At 36.2% G+C, this 15,865-nt stretch overlaps 1 protein-coding gene across 2 annotated transcripts in view; it reads left to right on the top strand.

Moving 5' to 3' along the window:
* Positions 1 to 15,477, top strand: part of LOC105189168 (cytochrome P450 4C1) — a 45,676-nt gene extending 30,199 nt beyond the window's left edge. The window contains exons 4-12 of one of the 2 annotated variants that reach the window (XM_025304126.1): positions 35 to 217; positions 451 to 520; positions 629 to 755; positions 828 to 891; positions 1,680 to 1,780; positions 4,474 to 4,542; positions 13,194 to 13,371; positions 13,554 to 13,733; positions 15,084 to 15,477. In XM_025304126.1, coding sequence (XP_025159911.1) covers positions 35 to 217; positions 451 to 520; positions 629 to 755; positions 828 to 891; positions 1,680 to 1,780; positions 4,474 to 4,542; positions 13,194 to 13,371; positions 13,554 to 13,733; positions 15,084 to 15,250 — 1,139 coding nt within the window. In that variant the 3' untranslated portion in view covers positions 15,251 to 15,477. The remainder of the gene's footprint in view (positions 1 to 34; positions 218 to 450; positions 521 to 628; positions 756 to 827; positions 892 to 1,679; positions 1,781 to 4,473; positions 4,543 to 13,193; positions 13,372 to 13,553; positions 13,734 to 15,083) is intronic. The other variant, XM_025304127.1, reaches the window with a different exon arrangement.
* Positions 15,478 to 15,865: the final 388 nt, after the last annotated feature.

Here is a 15,865-nt window from a genome sequence, read left to right as displayed (position 1 = left end):
TTCTTATTTCTTTCTAATATTTAATTTTCCTCAGCATCCGAATGGGTCAGACATCGAAAAATGTTAACAACGAGCTTCAATACAAACATATTACGAGTATTCTGCGATACATTTGTGAAACAAGCTTCAATATTTATGGAGAAATTAGAACACATGACAAACGACGAAATTGATTTAAATCATCATTTAGCGACGTGTACGTTGGACATAGTTTACGGTAAGTTAAAATTATTATTTCACATTAATTTGTTAAAAAATTGTATGTATATGCTGTAAACTTTTCATTATATTAAATATACAAAACCACAATGAAGATTTTAAATAATATATTTCATCATATATATTAAATTATAATAAAAACGTTATATTAAAATTAAGAGCGTTATATTAAACTGAAAAAAGCGTTACATTAAAATTAAAAACCCTGACATTTTCATGCAAAATCTGAAGACACTTTGTTGGGTATCAATTTGGAATCGCAATCAAATAAAAATAATCAATATGCCAAAGCGGTGTCAAGGTATGATTCTGTTTTCCAGATCTTTTATTTTTCAATTCTTGTAAATGATATATGTTATATTCAGAAGTTGGGCTGTTTTAATGAAGTCGTCGCGATGTCTATTTTTAGATTGAAAAGTATAGTTATGCATAGATTGCGGAATATATTTTTATATTCCGATATGATATTTAATCTTACTACTCTAAACCGTGAGCAGCAAAAGCATATAAGTTATCTAAATTCTGTTGCAGAAGAAGTAAGTATTATGCAAATACATTTTTTATAGATGTTATATTGTTTGATCGCTATATAAGTTATTATCATACAGGTAATACAAAAGGAAGACGCAAAAAATAATCTACACTCTATTAAAGCAGAATATGCAAAACCCTGTAAGTTATCAATGTTTTATTTGTATGTCTTCAAATGCTAGATTTTTGTGGTTGTTGCAAAATGTCTGAAAATTTGCTTGTTGAAGTTATATATTTTATATATTAAATTCATATATATATAAAAGAATATACTTTTTGCTCCTTACCAATTTATATTTATAATATATTATTTAGTGCAACATATTTGCATTGATCAGAAATTGGTGACAAAATATTGTCATGAGATATGCAAATGAATTTAACACACATACAGGGTGTCCCAGAACTATCGGATTTTCACATAAAGAATGAAAGGGGCTGCATAAGATCTACACAATACGTGGGAAACTGTTTCTCGCTTTCTATGTCTTAGTAGATCTTATACTTATGCCGCCCCCTCTCTCTCGCCCCTCTTCCTTCTGCCCCCTTCCCTCTCTCTCTGCATCCATCCTTCTCTTTCCCTCTCTCTGAATTTGAAAACTTTTAAAGCAGAATATGCAAAACCCTGTTTGATGAAACCCAGCAGTTTGATAGATTAAAATTAAAACTGGAATCCTACTCCACTGTGTACCCGCCCATCGAATTATCCGATTGGTCAGGTTCATTAATTATTAACTCATAAACTAATGTTCTGATCCAAAAGTGGTAGAGAAACTTTCGGTTCCTAATTGCATCTTCTTTCACCCTTTAAGAGAAAATCCGGCAGTTTTGGGATATTCTATAGCAATATATTTAGCAATAATATAAGAATCTCGTCACCAACATAAAAAAGAATACATTTTATATTGTTTTCTATTTGAATAAAATAGCAAAAAGAATATTTCTCGATATACTAATGGAAGCGTCTGACGAAGGCAAGAAATTTAATCGTAAGGAAATTCTCGATGAGATCAATACGATGGTGACAGCGGTTCGTATAATTTAACTTTATCGGGATGTACACTCAGAGGCAGGTATGGTATCCTTCGACGGCGTTGTATACCCCTGTAACACAATCGAAAGCGATGACAGGCATATACGCAGACATATACGCAGTACTGTACAGCGCGTGAGAAGCGAAGAAGGAGCGAAGGAGAAATGGCGGCAGGCGTTCCGATGTTGTATCTTTATCGCATGTCGCACGATTGAGAGAAAAAGCATTACCAGACGTGGTACGGTTAATGATGTCCCCATTAGCTGTCTCACTCTACGCTTGAATGCAGGGAATATGAGTGAGATAGCTATATAGACACCGTGCTGTCTCTATAGGTGTCTCGCTCGCTCTAATAGCCATGTATCGCGCTTTCCTCTTTTCTCCTTAGCAGAAATGCCGATTAAATAGGGAATCCTGTCTGTAGGCCAGAAGAATAGGCAATTTTCACGAATTTCTTTTCGAAAACTAAGCGGGTGATTTCAAACTTGATAAAAATAATAATATATATTTAACTGATAAGAATGAATTTTTATAGTGTTATACGTATGAATAATAATGTAGCAGATACACAAAAAATAACGTGACGTATTTAAGCGCGCGCTGTTTTACGGCTTCTATAAAATCTCGAAATATGGTGGGCTGGGACAAAAACGCAAGTAAAATAATTAATCTACGAACTTGCCACTATCGTCCGAACAAGGGAAATAAAAAACGAACTACTTTTTCAATAATTTTAAGGCATTTAAAAATTATATTTGAAAATCGTCCCTCTTTCCCGCAGTCTTTTCAAAAGTAAAGACGTGTTGCATTAAAAAAAATTGCACAATTTGATATATCTTACGGCATAACATAAGTTTTTTCGTAAATTTCGTGAAATATTGTTTTCTTGCAAATGAAATATTTTTAACTTACGTCACGTTATTTTTTGTGTATCTGCTACATTATTATTCATATGTATAACACTATAAAAATTCATTCTTATCAGTTAAATATACAGGATGTCCGGAATGTGATCATTAATATTTTGTGTACTGGTAGAACTGGTTAAAACAATTAAGAAAGTCCTGTGCCATTTTACAATTTTTTCAATATTTATTCTGTAATTAATTAAAATGTGTAAACGAATGAGCGCACGAGAAAGCGACAGGACGGGCTCTGTGTATAAGAAGATGGCTTACCTCGCGCGGCGAGAGGCAACCGTAAGCGACAAGAGGCGTGCGCGCGCGACGAGGAGCGAGCGAGCGCAAACGACGAGCGAGCGAGCGAGCGCGAGCGACAAGCGAACGAGCGCAAGCGACAAGCGAACGAGCGCAAGCGACGAGCAAGCAAGCGCAAGCGACAAGAGGCGGCTGCCCAGCGCTCTCTACGCGCTCATTGGCTCACATGTTTCAATTAATAACTCGATAACTATTGCCAATTTGACATTATGGTACATGACTTTTCCTCTCGGCTACACTCAACCTACTAGTACACAAAATATTAATGATCACATTTCGGACACCCTGTATATTATTATTTCTACCAAGTTTGAAATCACCCGCTTAGTTTTCGAAAAGAAATTCGTGAAAATTGCCTATTCTTCTGGCCTACAGACAGGATTCCCTATTTAATCGGCATTTCTGCTAAGAAGAAAAGAGGAAAGCGCGATACATGGCTATTAGAGCGAGCGAGACAGCGCGGTGTCCCTATAGCTGCCTCACTCATATTCCCTGCATTCAAGCGTAGAGTGAGTGAGACAGCTAATGGGGACACCATTAACCGTACCACATCTGGTAATGCTTTCTCTCTCGATCATGCGACATGCGATAAAGATGCAACATCGGAACGCTTCGCACCACTTCTCCTTCGCTCCTTCTTCGTTTCTCTCGCGCTGAACAGTACGCCCTGCGTATATGCCTGTCATCGCTTTCAATTGCTTTATAGGCGTATACAACGCCGCCGAGGGACACTATACCTGCTGGCCTGAGGGCCAATTATTCCAACTTGTTAACTGGTAAGTTAACTGATAGTTAAATCATATCTCTGTTTTTGTCTAAAGTTGAAGAAAAAACGAAGACAAACATATGATTTAACTATCAGTTAACTTACTAAAAAGTTGGAATAACCAGCCCTGTGTGTATACAGAGTGATTGGTAACTTATGTAGTCAAAGCTAATGGGAGTATAGAGCTGATTGATATAAAGAAGAAAGTAAAATTTAGCAAAAATTGTAAGAATAATCGAATTACGCATAAAAAATCGAATTAATTAGCGTGTGCTGCCGCGATAGTGGATGGCACGCTTAGACGTTCAAGCTTATTGCGTGGCCCATCTCACTTAGCAATAGCTGCCGGTGGCCCTTTCTTTCTCTCGCCTCACACTGGCAGCTATTGCTTGGAGAAATAAACCGTTAACAGGCCGTTGGAGAAGTAAGTTCGAGTAGCCGAGCGTGTTATCTATTACTGCCGCAGCGTACGCTAACTCAGTCGATTTTTTTGCACATATAACGTTTACGATTTTTACGTCATTTTTATGATTTTTCCCAAATGATATTTGACTTTTTTCTTTATCTCAATTAGCTCTACGCCTTGGTTATAACTATATGAGTTGCCAAACTCTCTATATAACCGTTCATGTAATATATTAATGAAACTAAAGTAACTATATTTAATGAGACTATAGAACTGATAAAACCAGTTTTCTCTTATGCAGGCTTCTGACACGACTGCCATTGCTATGTATTTTACAATATTTATGTTGGCAAATTTTCCAGAAATTCAAGTACGTATTAAAGTTTAATTAATTTTTTTTCTGAGATTATTCTGTTTCTCGGTAACCGTATTAGTTTTCTTATATTGTTCTATTTGAATCTATTACATTATTTATTGTAAGGAAGTGTTAACTACTGTCCTATCTTATACCTGTACTCGTTCTTTTTGATACTCCATTTTAGTTACGTCTATTTTATAAAAATATTTTATAAAAATTATGCACGATGTGAAAAAATAAAATTATTCTTTATTATTTAAGGGATATAGTTAAAGATCCTAACAATATAGAATCTAAATATTTAAAACTAGCCAATGGGAACTCGCACACGATGTAAATGTGTTCTTTTATAATAAATTATTTTTTATTAAATGTCAAGTATCATAGAATACATATTATATAATTAACCAATTATTTCGGCACTGTATTTGGCCCTCATCAATAGTACGAGGGTGGTCCGATAAGTACTTAGCCTACAAAAGAAAAACGAAAATTTTGGAAAAGTGGCGATTTATTTCTCAACATAGTCTCCTTTTAGCTCGATATACTTGACCCAGCGATGCTCCAACTTCTTTAACCCGTCTGAAAAATACGTTTTCTCGAGGTCTGCAAAGTAGGCCTCCGTGGCGGCGATGACCTCCTCATTCGACTCAAATTTCTGCCCGGCGAGTGACTTTTTCAAGTTTGGAAACAAAAAGAAGTCGCACGGCCAAATCTGGAGAATACGGTGGATGGGGCAGCAGTTCGTAGCCCAATTCGACCAATTTGACCGTGGCGAGGGCGGAGGTGTGAGCCGGTGCGTTGTCACGGTGGAAGAGCACTTTTTTCTTCGCCAAATGAGGCCGTTTTTTCTGCAATTCGGCATCGAATCGGCCCAATAATTCAGCATAGTACAGCCCTGTGACCGTTTTGCCCTTCTCCAGGTAGTCGATGTAGATCACACCTTGTGAATCCCAGAAAACGGTGGCCATCACCTTTCCGGCCGATAGGACAATCTTCGCCTTCTTCGGAGCACGTTTGGTGAAGTCCACTGTTTCGACTGTTCCTTGGTCTCTGGTGTGTACCAGTGGATCCATGTTTCGTCGACGGTCACGAAACGACGCAGAAACTCCTTCGGATTGCGCTTAAACAGCGTCAAACACTGCTCTGAAGTGGTCTCACGGTTGTGCTTGTTGTCCGAAGTGAGCAAACGCGGCACCCATCGCGCCGACAGCTTTCTCATGCCCAAAATTTCATGCAGGATATAACCCACGTGGTCTTTTGAGATGCCTACTGTCTCAGCTATCTCGCGCACCTTCAATCGGCGGTCTGCCAATACGAGATCGTGGATTTTTGTCATGTTATCCTCCGTGGTAGTCGTTTTCGGGGCACCTGGGCGTGGCTCATCAAAAACCGACGTGCGACCACGTTGAAACTCGTTAAACCAATTTTTGACGGTCGCCATCGAAGGAGAAGAGTCACCGTACACAGCATCCAAGCGCTCTTTGATTTCGCTGCGCGATTTCCCTTCCAAAAACAAGAATCGAATCATCGACCGATATTGCTCTTTTTCCATTTTTCTAAAATCCGCGGACACGCCCGCTTCCACACGCGGTCAAAACAAAACTACGAGTCCGATTCGGCTGAAATTTCGACAGTAGCCGTCTACGAGAATGTACTACACGATAGTAAATTTCTCTTGCGATAGTGGCGCCATCGGGCGGTGAGGCTAAGTACTTATCGGACCGTCCTCGTATATTACGCCAACTTACAAATAAAAATTTGTTTCTTCCCCCACGAAACATTGATGTTAATACAACACGTAGGCCCATCGCAATGTCTTATTACCCTTTATCGGTCCATGAGGAGGAGATTTTCAGAAAAGGAAATCTTGATTCTGCTGCTAACTCTTGAAACATGTGCTGTATCAATTCCTCCTAGTATTTCAATAGGGATCAGGAAATATTGTGAATTTTCACACAGTAATCTTCATGTGCAACTTTGAGGGTTAGCCAAATTCAATTATGCAGTGTAATAACTGACAAGAGCAATAATATAAATAATGTCATGTTGAATGCAACGTAAGCAAACCAATCCCAGTAAACACAAAATATCATTGATATTACAATGTCAGCTAAATCATATGTTATATAACAGTTGCTTTTTTATATAACAAAGTAAGAGTTACATACCATATGATTTACTGACATTGTAACATCAACGATATTTTGTGTTTAATGGAATGTTTTTAAATGTAACAATTATTGAAGCTAACAGAAATAGCATTATGAACCATGTATCGATGTGTAAGATGTGTTGTTAGATTTTATATTGTCTGATTTGCAGCATCCACATTGTCTCATGCAATGACAAAAATGTTACATTTTGAGAGACAACTTCCAAGTATTTTTGTTATAGTTATAACATCTGAAACTGCTTCATCAATATTTCTCAATTGGCGTGCCTTATTTCCAACTTATGCTATGTATTAAGCTACGGAATCATTAGATGATACGCGGTAGTTATGAAACTTGGTTATAAGTAATAATTTACATATTTGTTTCGCTCTTATCTACTCGCGAATATTGCAAAGCTTGACCTACATAGCTTTTGCAGTATCACATATAATTAAATATTCAAGCTGAGGATATTCCATAGATGAAGATAATACGTACATGGCTTTTATATTCTTCTTATTCCTTCTTTAATATTATCAGCTACCTTTCGATTTGATTTCTGTACCACCGACCATTTCCAATAGTCCGAATGCAATAAGAATAGAGCGTATTTGAAATTTCCATAGCTAGAAATTATTTCCATCAAATTTAGTTATGTTCCGAAGATCTAACGATTCTACCATGACTTATGCTTCGGTCAAATGAGAGAAAGAATTGGCCGAAGAAACAAGAGATTGTTCACAAGTTATTAGGTGTACAAATGAATAATCCAATTTTTTCAGTTACATTCAAGGTTTATTTTAAAAGAAAGTAAATTAAATTGTTCAATCAAAGTATTCGCCGTTGCTTTCTATAACTTTAAGCCATCTTTCAGGCAGCTGATGAATTCCATCTCGGAAAAATGTTACATCTTTGGACACGATAAAGTCGTCAAGCCATTTTCGGATCTTATCCACTGATTCGAAATACATATCAGACGAGGCGTGTTGCATCGACCGGATGTGATAATCGTAATAAGTGATAATCGGATGGAGCAATGTCTAGTGAATACGCCGGCTGTGCTGCAAGACGTCCCAGCCAAGACTCATTATGGTGTCTTTTGTATTGGAAGCAATGTGTGGCCTGGCGTTGTCACGCAACAATTTCACTAGACGTTTTCCTTTGCCAGTATATGGGTGTTTTCGTTCCAATTCTTGACTCAAGTAGATTAATTGACGTTGGTAGCAGTCCGCAGTAACTGTTTCACCCGGTTCCAACAACTCATAATAAAGCACGCCCTTGATATCCCACCAAATGCAGAGAAGAACCTTCTTTCTGAAGCGATTGGGTTTTGCGACCGATTTTGATGATTCGCCGGGATTTACCCATGACTTTCTGCGTTTCGGATTGTCATAGAGTATCCATTTCTCATCGCCCGTAACGATTTTCCACAAGAAAGACTTTCGACGCTGCTTATTGGGAAGAGAAAGACACGCTGCCACTCGTTGATTTTTCTTGGTTTCAGTGAGTTCATGCGGTTAGGCACCCATTTTCCTTCTTTCTGGATCTTTCCCATCTCATGTAGGCGTTTGGAAATCGTTTGCTGTGTTACTCCCAACTGCAAGCTCTTTTTGTATTTGTGCCGAATTCTCAGCGAGCAGTTGTTCCAAATCATCATTATCACACTTCGGAGGGCCTCCAGGGCGTTGTTTATCGTTTAGACTGAAATTACCGCTTTTAAACCGCTTAAACCAAAATACGCACACATCGTACGATACAATACCTTCGCCGAGAAAGGAACAAATTGATTCGCATGCTCTTGCAGCATTTTTTCCTTGTTGGAATTCGTAAAGAATGCAGTATCGGATGTGCACCTTATCCATGCCATTTCCGACTGTAGTGAACTGAATACTTTTGAAGGTTATGTTGGGCCTTTCGCCAAACTATATGTTCTTTTTAATAGCTAAATTTCAACATTGCATAATCACAAAAGAGCAGGAAAATCTATTCAATTTAAAATTGATTTCATACTGCTTAAAATAATTTGGATTATTCATTTGTACACCTAATACAATACGCATTTACTTGGTCCCATAACCTCTTAAGACGATTGAACTACTGTTTGATCAACGCCAAGAACAACAAAAACGTTTATATATAATGCTTTATGTATACTGCTACTTAGCACAATGTCGAGTCAATGACATATATGAATCAGACTTACATCTAGATAGCCAAACCTGCGCGAGCAAATTTCGAGAAAAGTTATTGACAAATTTAATGCAGGATCTGTGTTATCAAATTCTGTTCCCAAACTGCTGCCAAATATGCAACAGAGTTGCTGCCTGGCAACTTGTAGCAGGTCTTGACATCAAAACACGAACTGAATACAGACGTAGATGGCTATGGTTTTGGTATGGATTTTTGATCGAATTTGCTGCAAATTTAAGCGCAATTTTTAGTTAATTCGCTTACTGGATACAAAAAGAAAAATGAAAAAGAACTAGAAAAATGGGTTGATCGGAACGATGCCACGCAGACATTAAAGTACTACTAATGGCGCACGCATACACGCACACAAAGTAACTAAAGAACTAAGTAACTAAAGAAGCGCTAAAATAAGCAAATATAATTTTTATATATCTAACAATTTTTTATATATCTAACAATTTTGTATCATATTTATTAGTGTCGAGAAAAATTTTGAGAGAGTTTCAAGAAGAATCAACAATTCTCAATTATTTTAAATGTATTGTAATTTGCACAGTGAATGCATATATGCATTATTACAATTATTAGGTGCTTGAATTAATTCTTGCTGTTTTTTGTGTTGGCAATAGAATTCTTCCAGTAATGCCTGCAATTCTCCATCTTTAAGCTCTTTCGGCTGACCGGAACGCTCTTTGTCACTCACGTCAAAATTGTTGTCTTTGAATCGTCTAAACTAATCTCTGCGAGTTGTTTCAATTAAAGCATGCACCCCATAAGCCTCCATTAGCAAACAATAACTTTCAGCAGCAGATTTCTTGAGATGAAAATAGAAAAGTAATACTTCCCGCAAATGCTTTTTTTTTTATACGAAACCCGACATCTTCAATGCAATAACAAATTGTGTTCTTTGCACTCTGATCTAATGTCACATACTGATTAAAGCCTATTGATAATACTTTCATACATACAAACGGTCACTTTCGGCCATGTTAAAATATCACAATTACTGACCTCTATTAGTCAACAGCGAGAATTAATTCAAGTACTTAATATAATTAACGTATCTCCACACATTGTTAATTTTTCTCAAAATCTACAATTATAACATCACAGAATATGTATATATATAAAAATTATGTAAAAATGATAATTATAATTATAATTATATATTGTTTGACGCTGTCTGAGAAAAAGCGCCAGAACGAGATTAATCATTTCCCATAATTTTTTGGAGGCTGAATACGAATTAAACGTTCATTACTAAATTGCTCTATCATATCACAATTTTGAAAAATTTGTAGTTAAATTTGTAAAAATGGGCTGTTTTTATATATTTTGTCATCTTATAACTAATGCGGCATACTGGAGAAGGCTTCAGCTGCACCTTCACGGGAATACGAAGTTTATATAATATCTGGATCCTAGGCAGACTTCCATCATAGATTACATTGTTTCCGTTTCCTGACGCTCTACCAGGCCCAGATCTTTAACCGAATCCACGATATCGGGTACCATAACCTTAACGTGATTAATTTTTTATTCTTCTCAGAATTAACAATTACGATATACTCGTAATATGCAGATACAATGCATCCGAACCAAAATAAACGGAAACATTTATGGTTTTATAATGCCTGTGCAACTTGATATCATAAAAAATAAAGAATAATTTTTATCTTTTCACATCATATTATTCATTTCTTGCAAAATCATCCTAGAAAATACAAAAATCTTTAAAATAGTATAGAAAGACGAGTAACAGATATAGTACAATATAAGGTTTAATGTCGGTTTAAATAGCTATTTAAAGAAGGATATTCACCTAAACGAATCAAAATAAGATCAAACCTTGCGAATTCTTCGCAGAAAAACAGAAAGAAATACAGAGGGTGTGTTTGTACAATTGAAAAAATCATATTTCTCGCTGTTTAAAAATTTAAGTATCATAAAAAATATAAAAAATTTGCGACGCTGTAGCATATTTTGTACACAAGATTATTTAAAACAGCGTTTATATGATGATTACCGTTGTTCTCATCTGGAACAAACCTCATCTGGAAGCAAAATCAAACAAGATTCATAAAATTTAAAGATAAATATAGTATTTGACGTAATTGTTTTTCGAAATACTGTTAATGAACTATTACGTCCTGCAGACTCCGCGCACTCTAGACTTCTTTTATAAATAAGGAAAATTGAATTTATTATTACTTATTATATGGCCGGATGCGCTCAGGCATGGTATCACACGACGATCTCTGGAAGTTTCGATGCTCCGGAAATATTAACAATCTTGAACCAACTCCGATCTTGTTTCCCACGCGCTTAGTCAACGATAACAGTATCGCGACATCCTTCTTAGAAATATCGATATTTCCTTCTTAAGATTGTTGCCACGTTTTTTTTAAACAAAAAGACTCTCGAAATCCTCTTATTTCCGGATGCATCCTATCTCCTACAAAATTATCTTAAAGATACTGCAACGTATTCTTAACCCCCACCTCTAAAAAACATTCGAAGCACAGTCCTATGACCATATTTGAGCATGAAAATTAGATTTCTGGAACAATTCCCTAAAACCCCACTCTCTCAACCGAGCTGACGTTTTGAGAAAAGCCAAAAGGCCAACTCACTTCTCGACCGACCCGCAGCCAGGACAGAAGCTTCTCTCAAGCACCCCTTCAGGGTCTCCTAACAATCTAGCCTACTAGTGGCTTAGACAGATCAGTGTTACTTCAGTCATTAATTATTCTGTTCAACGATCTCGTGCATTCTTGGGGCATTGCCAGCGACCCTGCCGAAACCAGCTTCCTATTCTTGGCGCAAAACTTGAGTCCATCCTCACAGACACCTAGCAATTACACTTTTCATTGTCGACTAAGATCAGAAAACCAGCAGTAAGTTATTTATATTTTCTTTTACCTGAGTGCCTCCTTTCTTTTTATTTTTCATCTTTTCTTCTCTCTCTTTTCTTTTCCTCTCCTTTTTCTACCTTTTTCCTATCCCCCTTAACATTCCTCCTTAATTGTAAAATCCGGTGTCAGTAGCCCAATCTTTTCGATCACAGTCAGACATAACGAACACGGAATTTTGTTCAGACCGCGATTGTTTATACATATATGTACATATGTACACATTATAAAATCGTATAAATTTTATTTCATTGTGAACTTCCGCTTAATCATCAATAAAACAAATTATTTGTAATTATAAGCCAATCACATTTTCCAACTAATTATTCTCAACAAAAATTCTCCCTTCCCTCAACTGTCGCTCATGGTCCTATCCCAAGTAAAAGGATTCAGTTCCTTGACCTAAATAAAAGACCACCGACGTATGTCAGCGCCAGATAAAGGGGTTATTCCGATCCTTGATCTGCACCGCAGACTTGCGAGTACGTCGGAGCTTGTGAAAGTAAGCGTCAAGTTGCGTCCTCCTCCAGAACGTAACAGAACAAAATGACAACTAGTCAAAGTTCACATAACGTTTTTCATTGTTGCTTGGTTTTGACTGTGAGGCAAAACTAAGCATCATAGAGAGAAACTCCTGTGTCCAGAAATTAGTTTGTAATGTTCAGAAAAAGTGTGTAAAATTGCAAGTCAATCGGTGATCCGTTTTCGAGATATAGTAGTCACGTTTTGAGAATATATTCTGAGAATAACATGTTTAAGTTTTACATTAAATTTACTTTGCGTAAACATTACAAATTTTACATTTACACTAAATCGTCTACTCCAAGGCCATAAAATAAACCATTATCGAGGTGGATACTTCCAAAAACTCAGTCATAATGTTGATTAGACGTTAATTTGACGTTGAAAGATTCGATGAACCGTTGAATCAACGTTACTTCAACCCTCATCGACGTCGAATCAACGTTATGGCTCTGACTGGGAGAGTCTTTTTGTTTTTACTTACGTCGTAATCTTTTCTCTTTTGTGCTACTTAATGCCCGCTTTTCAGTCTAAAGTGCATATATCTTCCGCAACAATGTATATACGTGCATTCGGACCTAACTACACTTACATTGATTGGAGAATTCTTAAAAACATTATTGCATACTTTCATAAAATGTATATGCGGCAATATATACAGCTAATTTAGCTCGGCATCTATATATTAAAAATTACCACTCGATTTAATTAAATAACCTATAGACTGACCTATAGAAACAATAGACTGCGCTGCATTTCTATTGCAAATGCAAAATGATGCTATCAGAGTCTGTTAGCAAATTCTGCGCGCTTTCTGACGCCGGTATACTAATTTTAACTTATAAATAATTTTAGTTTTTAACTTATAACTAATTTTTAAAAGGAAAAGGTATACGAGGAATTAGTGGAAATTTATGGCACGCAAGATCCAAAAACCGTGCCTGTCAAGTTCGAAGATTTACAGCATATGAATTACTTAGAACGCGTTATCAAGGAAACACTGAGACTCTTTCCTGTTGGGCCTATTATTGGACGACGACTTGATGAAAATTTACAAATAGGTTTGCTTATAAATGTAGTAACTGCTGTAGTGAAATATTATGTGTCTACCTACGTTGTATACAATTGTACGTGTTTGGATATCCAATGACGATATTGCACTGCACAATGAAATATATATTTCTTTAAGTTAACTATTGAATATTTCATAATAACATTTATTTTTATAAAAACAATGTTTCAGGAGAATATATTTTGCCGGAAGGCGCTGAAGTTGTCATAGGAATATTATATATGCATCGAAATGAAAAGTATTGGCCAAATGCATTGACGTTCGATCCAGATCGATTTCTCCCGAAGAACATGAAGAATATTCATCCTTATTGTTACATACCTTTTAGTAACGGTCCAAGAAACTGTATAGGTAGATATATTAGGTCAATCGGAAAATTCCGTCCGTTTTCTTGCAAAACGTATGGCTTTATTTAAGTAACAAAATGAAAAAGTACATCAATCAAAGTATTATCCATTGTTAGCGATGACTTTTTCCCATCTTTCGGTCAGTAAGCGAATTCCACGGCGAAAGAATGACTCATTTGTGGAAGCTATCCAGTCAGAGACCCATTTTTCAACGTTTTCATAAGAATTGAAGCATTCCTCAACAAGTTCGTGTGTCATCGACCGAAACAAGTGGTAGTCGGAAGGGGCACAGTCTGGTGAATAAGCCGTATGGGGTAACACTTCCCAGTGAAATGCTTCTAACGTTTCCTTGATAGATTTTGTGACGTGAGGCCGAGCGTTGTTATGAAGCAAAATCACTTTATGCTGTCTCGTTTCATATTCTCGTCGTTTTTCGTGCAATGCTCGGCTCAAACGGATCATTTGTTTTCTATAGGGATTCCCTGTGGCTGTTTGACCAGTTTTCAACAGCTCATGGTACAGCACACCCTTCTAATCCCACCAAATACAGAGCATTACCTTCTTTCTATGGATATTCCGCTTTGATGTCGATGTTGAGGGTTGAGGGGATCGCAAATAGTTTTTCGACGTTTGAGATTGTTAAAATAAATCCATTTTTCATCCCCAGTGATGATACGATATGAAAATCCCTTTCTTTGTTGCCTAGCGAGGAGAATTTCGCAGGTGGTTTTTCGCCTTTCAATGTCTCTTGACTTCAGTTCATATAGGACCCATTTTCCTTCCTTGTAAACCTTTCCTAAGACTTTCAAACGATCGGAAATGACAGATTGAGCACAATTTAGTGCTTCTGCAAGTTGCTTTTGCGTTTGACATGGATCTTCGTCCACCAATGCCTGCAATTCTTCGTCTTCGAATACTCTTGGCCGTCCAGAACGCTCTTTGTCCTCTACATCAAAATCACCAATTTTAAAGCGTCGAAACCATTGTTTGCATGTTTTATCGGAAGAAGCATTATCACCATAAACTTCTACAAGCATTCGATGAGCTTCAGCTGCAGTTTTCTTCCAATTGAAGCAAAAGATTAACACTTGGCGCAAATAACGCTTATTTGGCTTAAATTTCGATATTTTTTATGCAGTGAAAACAATGTTATTGATGCAAACATATACTTTTATGTACTGAATGTTATTGACAAATGTCAAAACAAACTATTAAGCTTCGTTTAGACATTACAGGTTAACGACAGTTCTAGCTATAGCTACTTGTCGCTAAACGGACGGAATTTCCCGATTTACCTACTAAATGACTTGAAAGCTGCTGTGGTGGAACATACGTTTAATGGATAAAATTACAGGTTCAAGGTATGGAATGATGTCTATGAAAGTGCTCATTTCAACTTTATTGCGTACATTCATATTAAAAGTGGACAAAAGGGTGGAAATAAATGAAATAAAGTTGAAATTGGAAATGATGTTAGCATCCTGTAAGCCTTTAAAAGTCAGGATTGAAAAGAGGAATTAACGGCACAATAATGTAAAAACGTGTACGCAGTGGAAAATTCTTATTAACTAGGAACTTTCTTATTAATATAATTAAGAGTAATAATTTGTTGTTATTTTTAACTAAATTGGTGAATGTATAATATTACAATATTATGTATATTATTACAATATGTATTAATATTATAAAATATATAAAAGCAAACAAATTAAAACATGGAGCGCAAAGGACTAATGTGGGGAAATCAATTACACTTGAAATTTTTCTTCAATACGGTGAAAAAGGCGATGTTGTAATATAATATGTGTTCACGGTTCTCACGGAGTATTAATGGTTTTCAATCAAATATTTATTTACATGTTCCACATAATAAGTACAATACATTTCAAACACATTCTTCATTTGAAACATGTCTCAATAAACAAAAACTTTGAATTTCAACGTGGATCTAATTAAATTCATTAATACACTTTTTGATGACATCCAGTTGTAACTTTTTAGAAATTTGATAGTGTAAGTGTTAGATTGTTTGATTTTCTAACACGAATAACGACATTATTAATGACACTATTCAAATAATATTTGAAAACAAATAATAGAAACATGAACAAGAAACATAATTTATCATTAATATAT

This window comes from Harpegnathos saltator, unplaced genomic scaffold (assembly GCF_003227715.2).
Source record: "Harpegnathos saltator strain DR-91 unplaced genomic scaffold, Hsal_v8.6 scaffold59, whole genome shotgun sequence".
Lineage (NCBI taxonomy): Eukaryota > Metazoa > Arthropoda > Insecta > Hymenoptera > Formicidae > Harpegnathos > Harpegnathos saltator.
The sequence above is the reverse complement of the archived record's forward strand: the minus strand, read 5'-3'. Positions and strand labels throughout refer to the sequence as shown.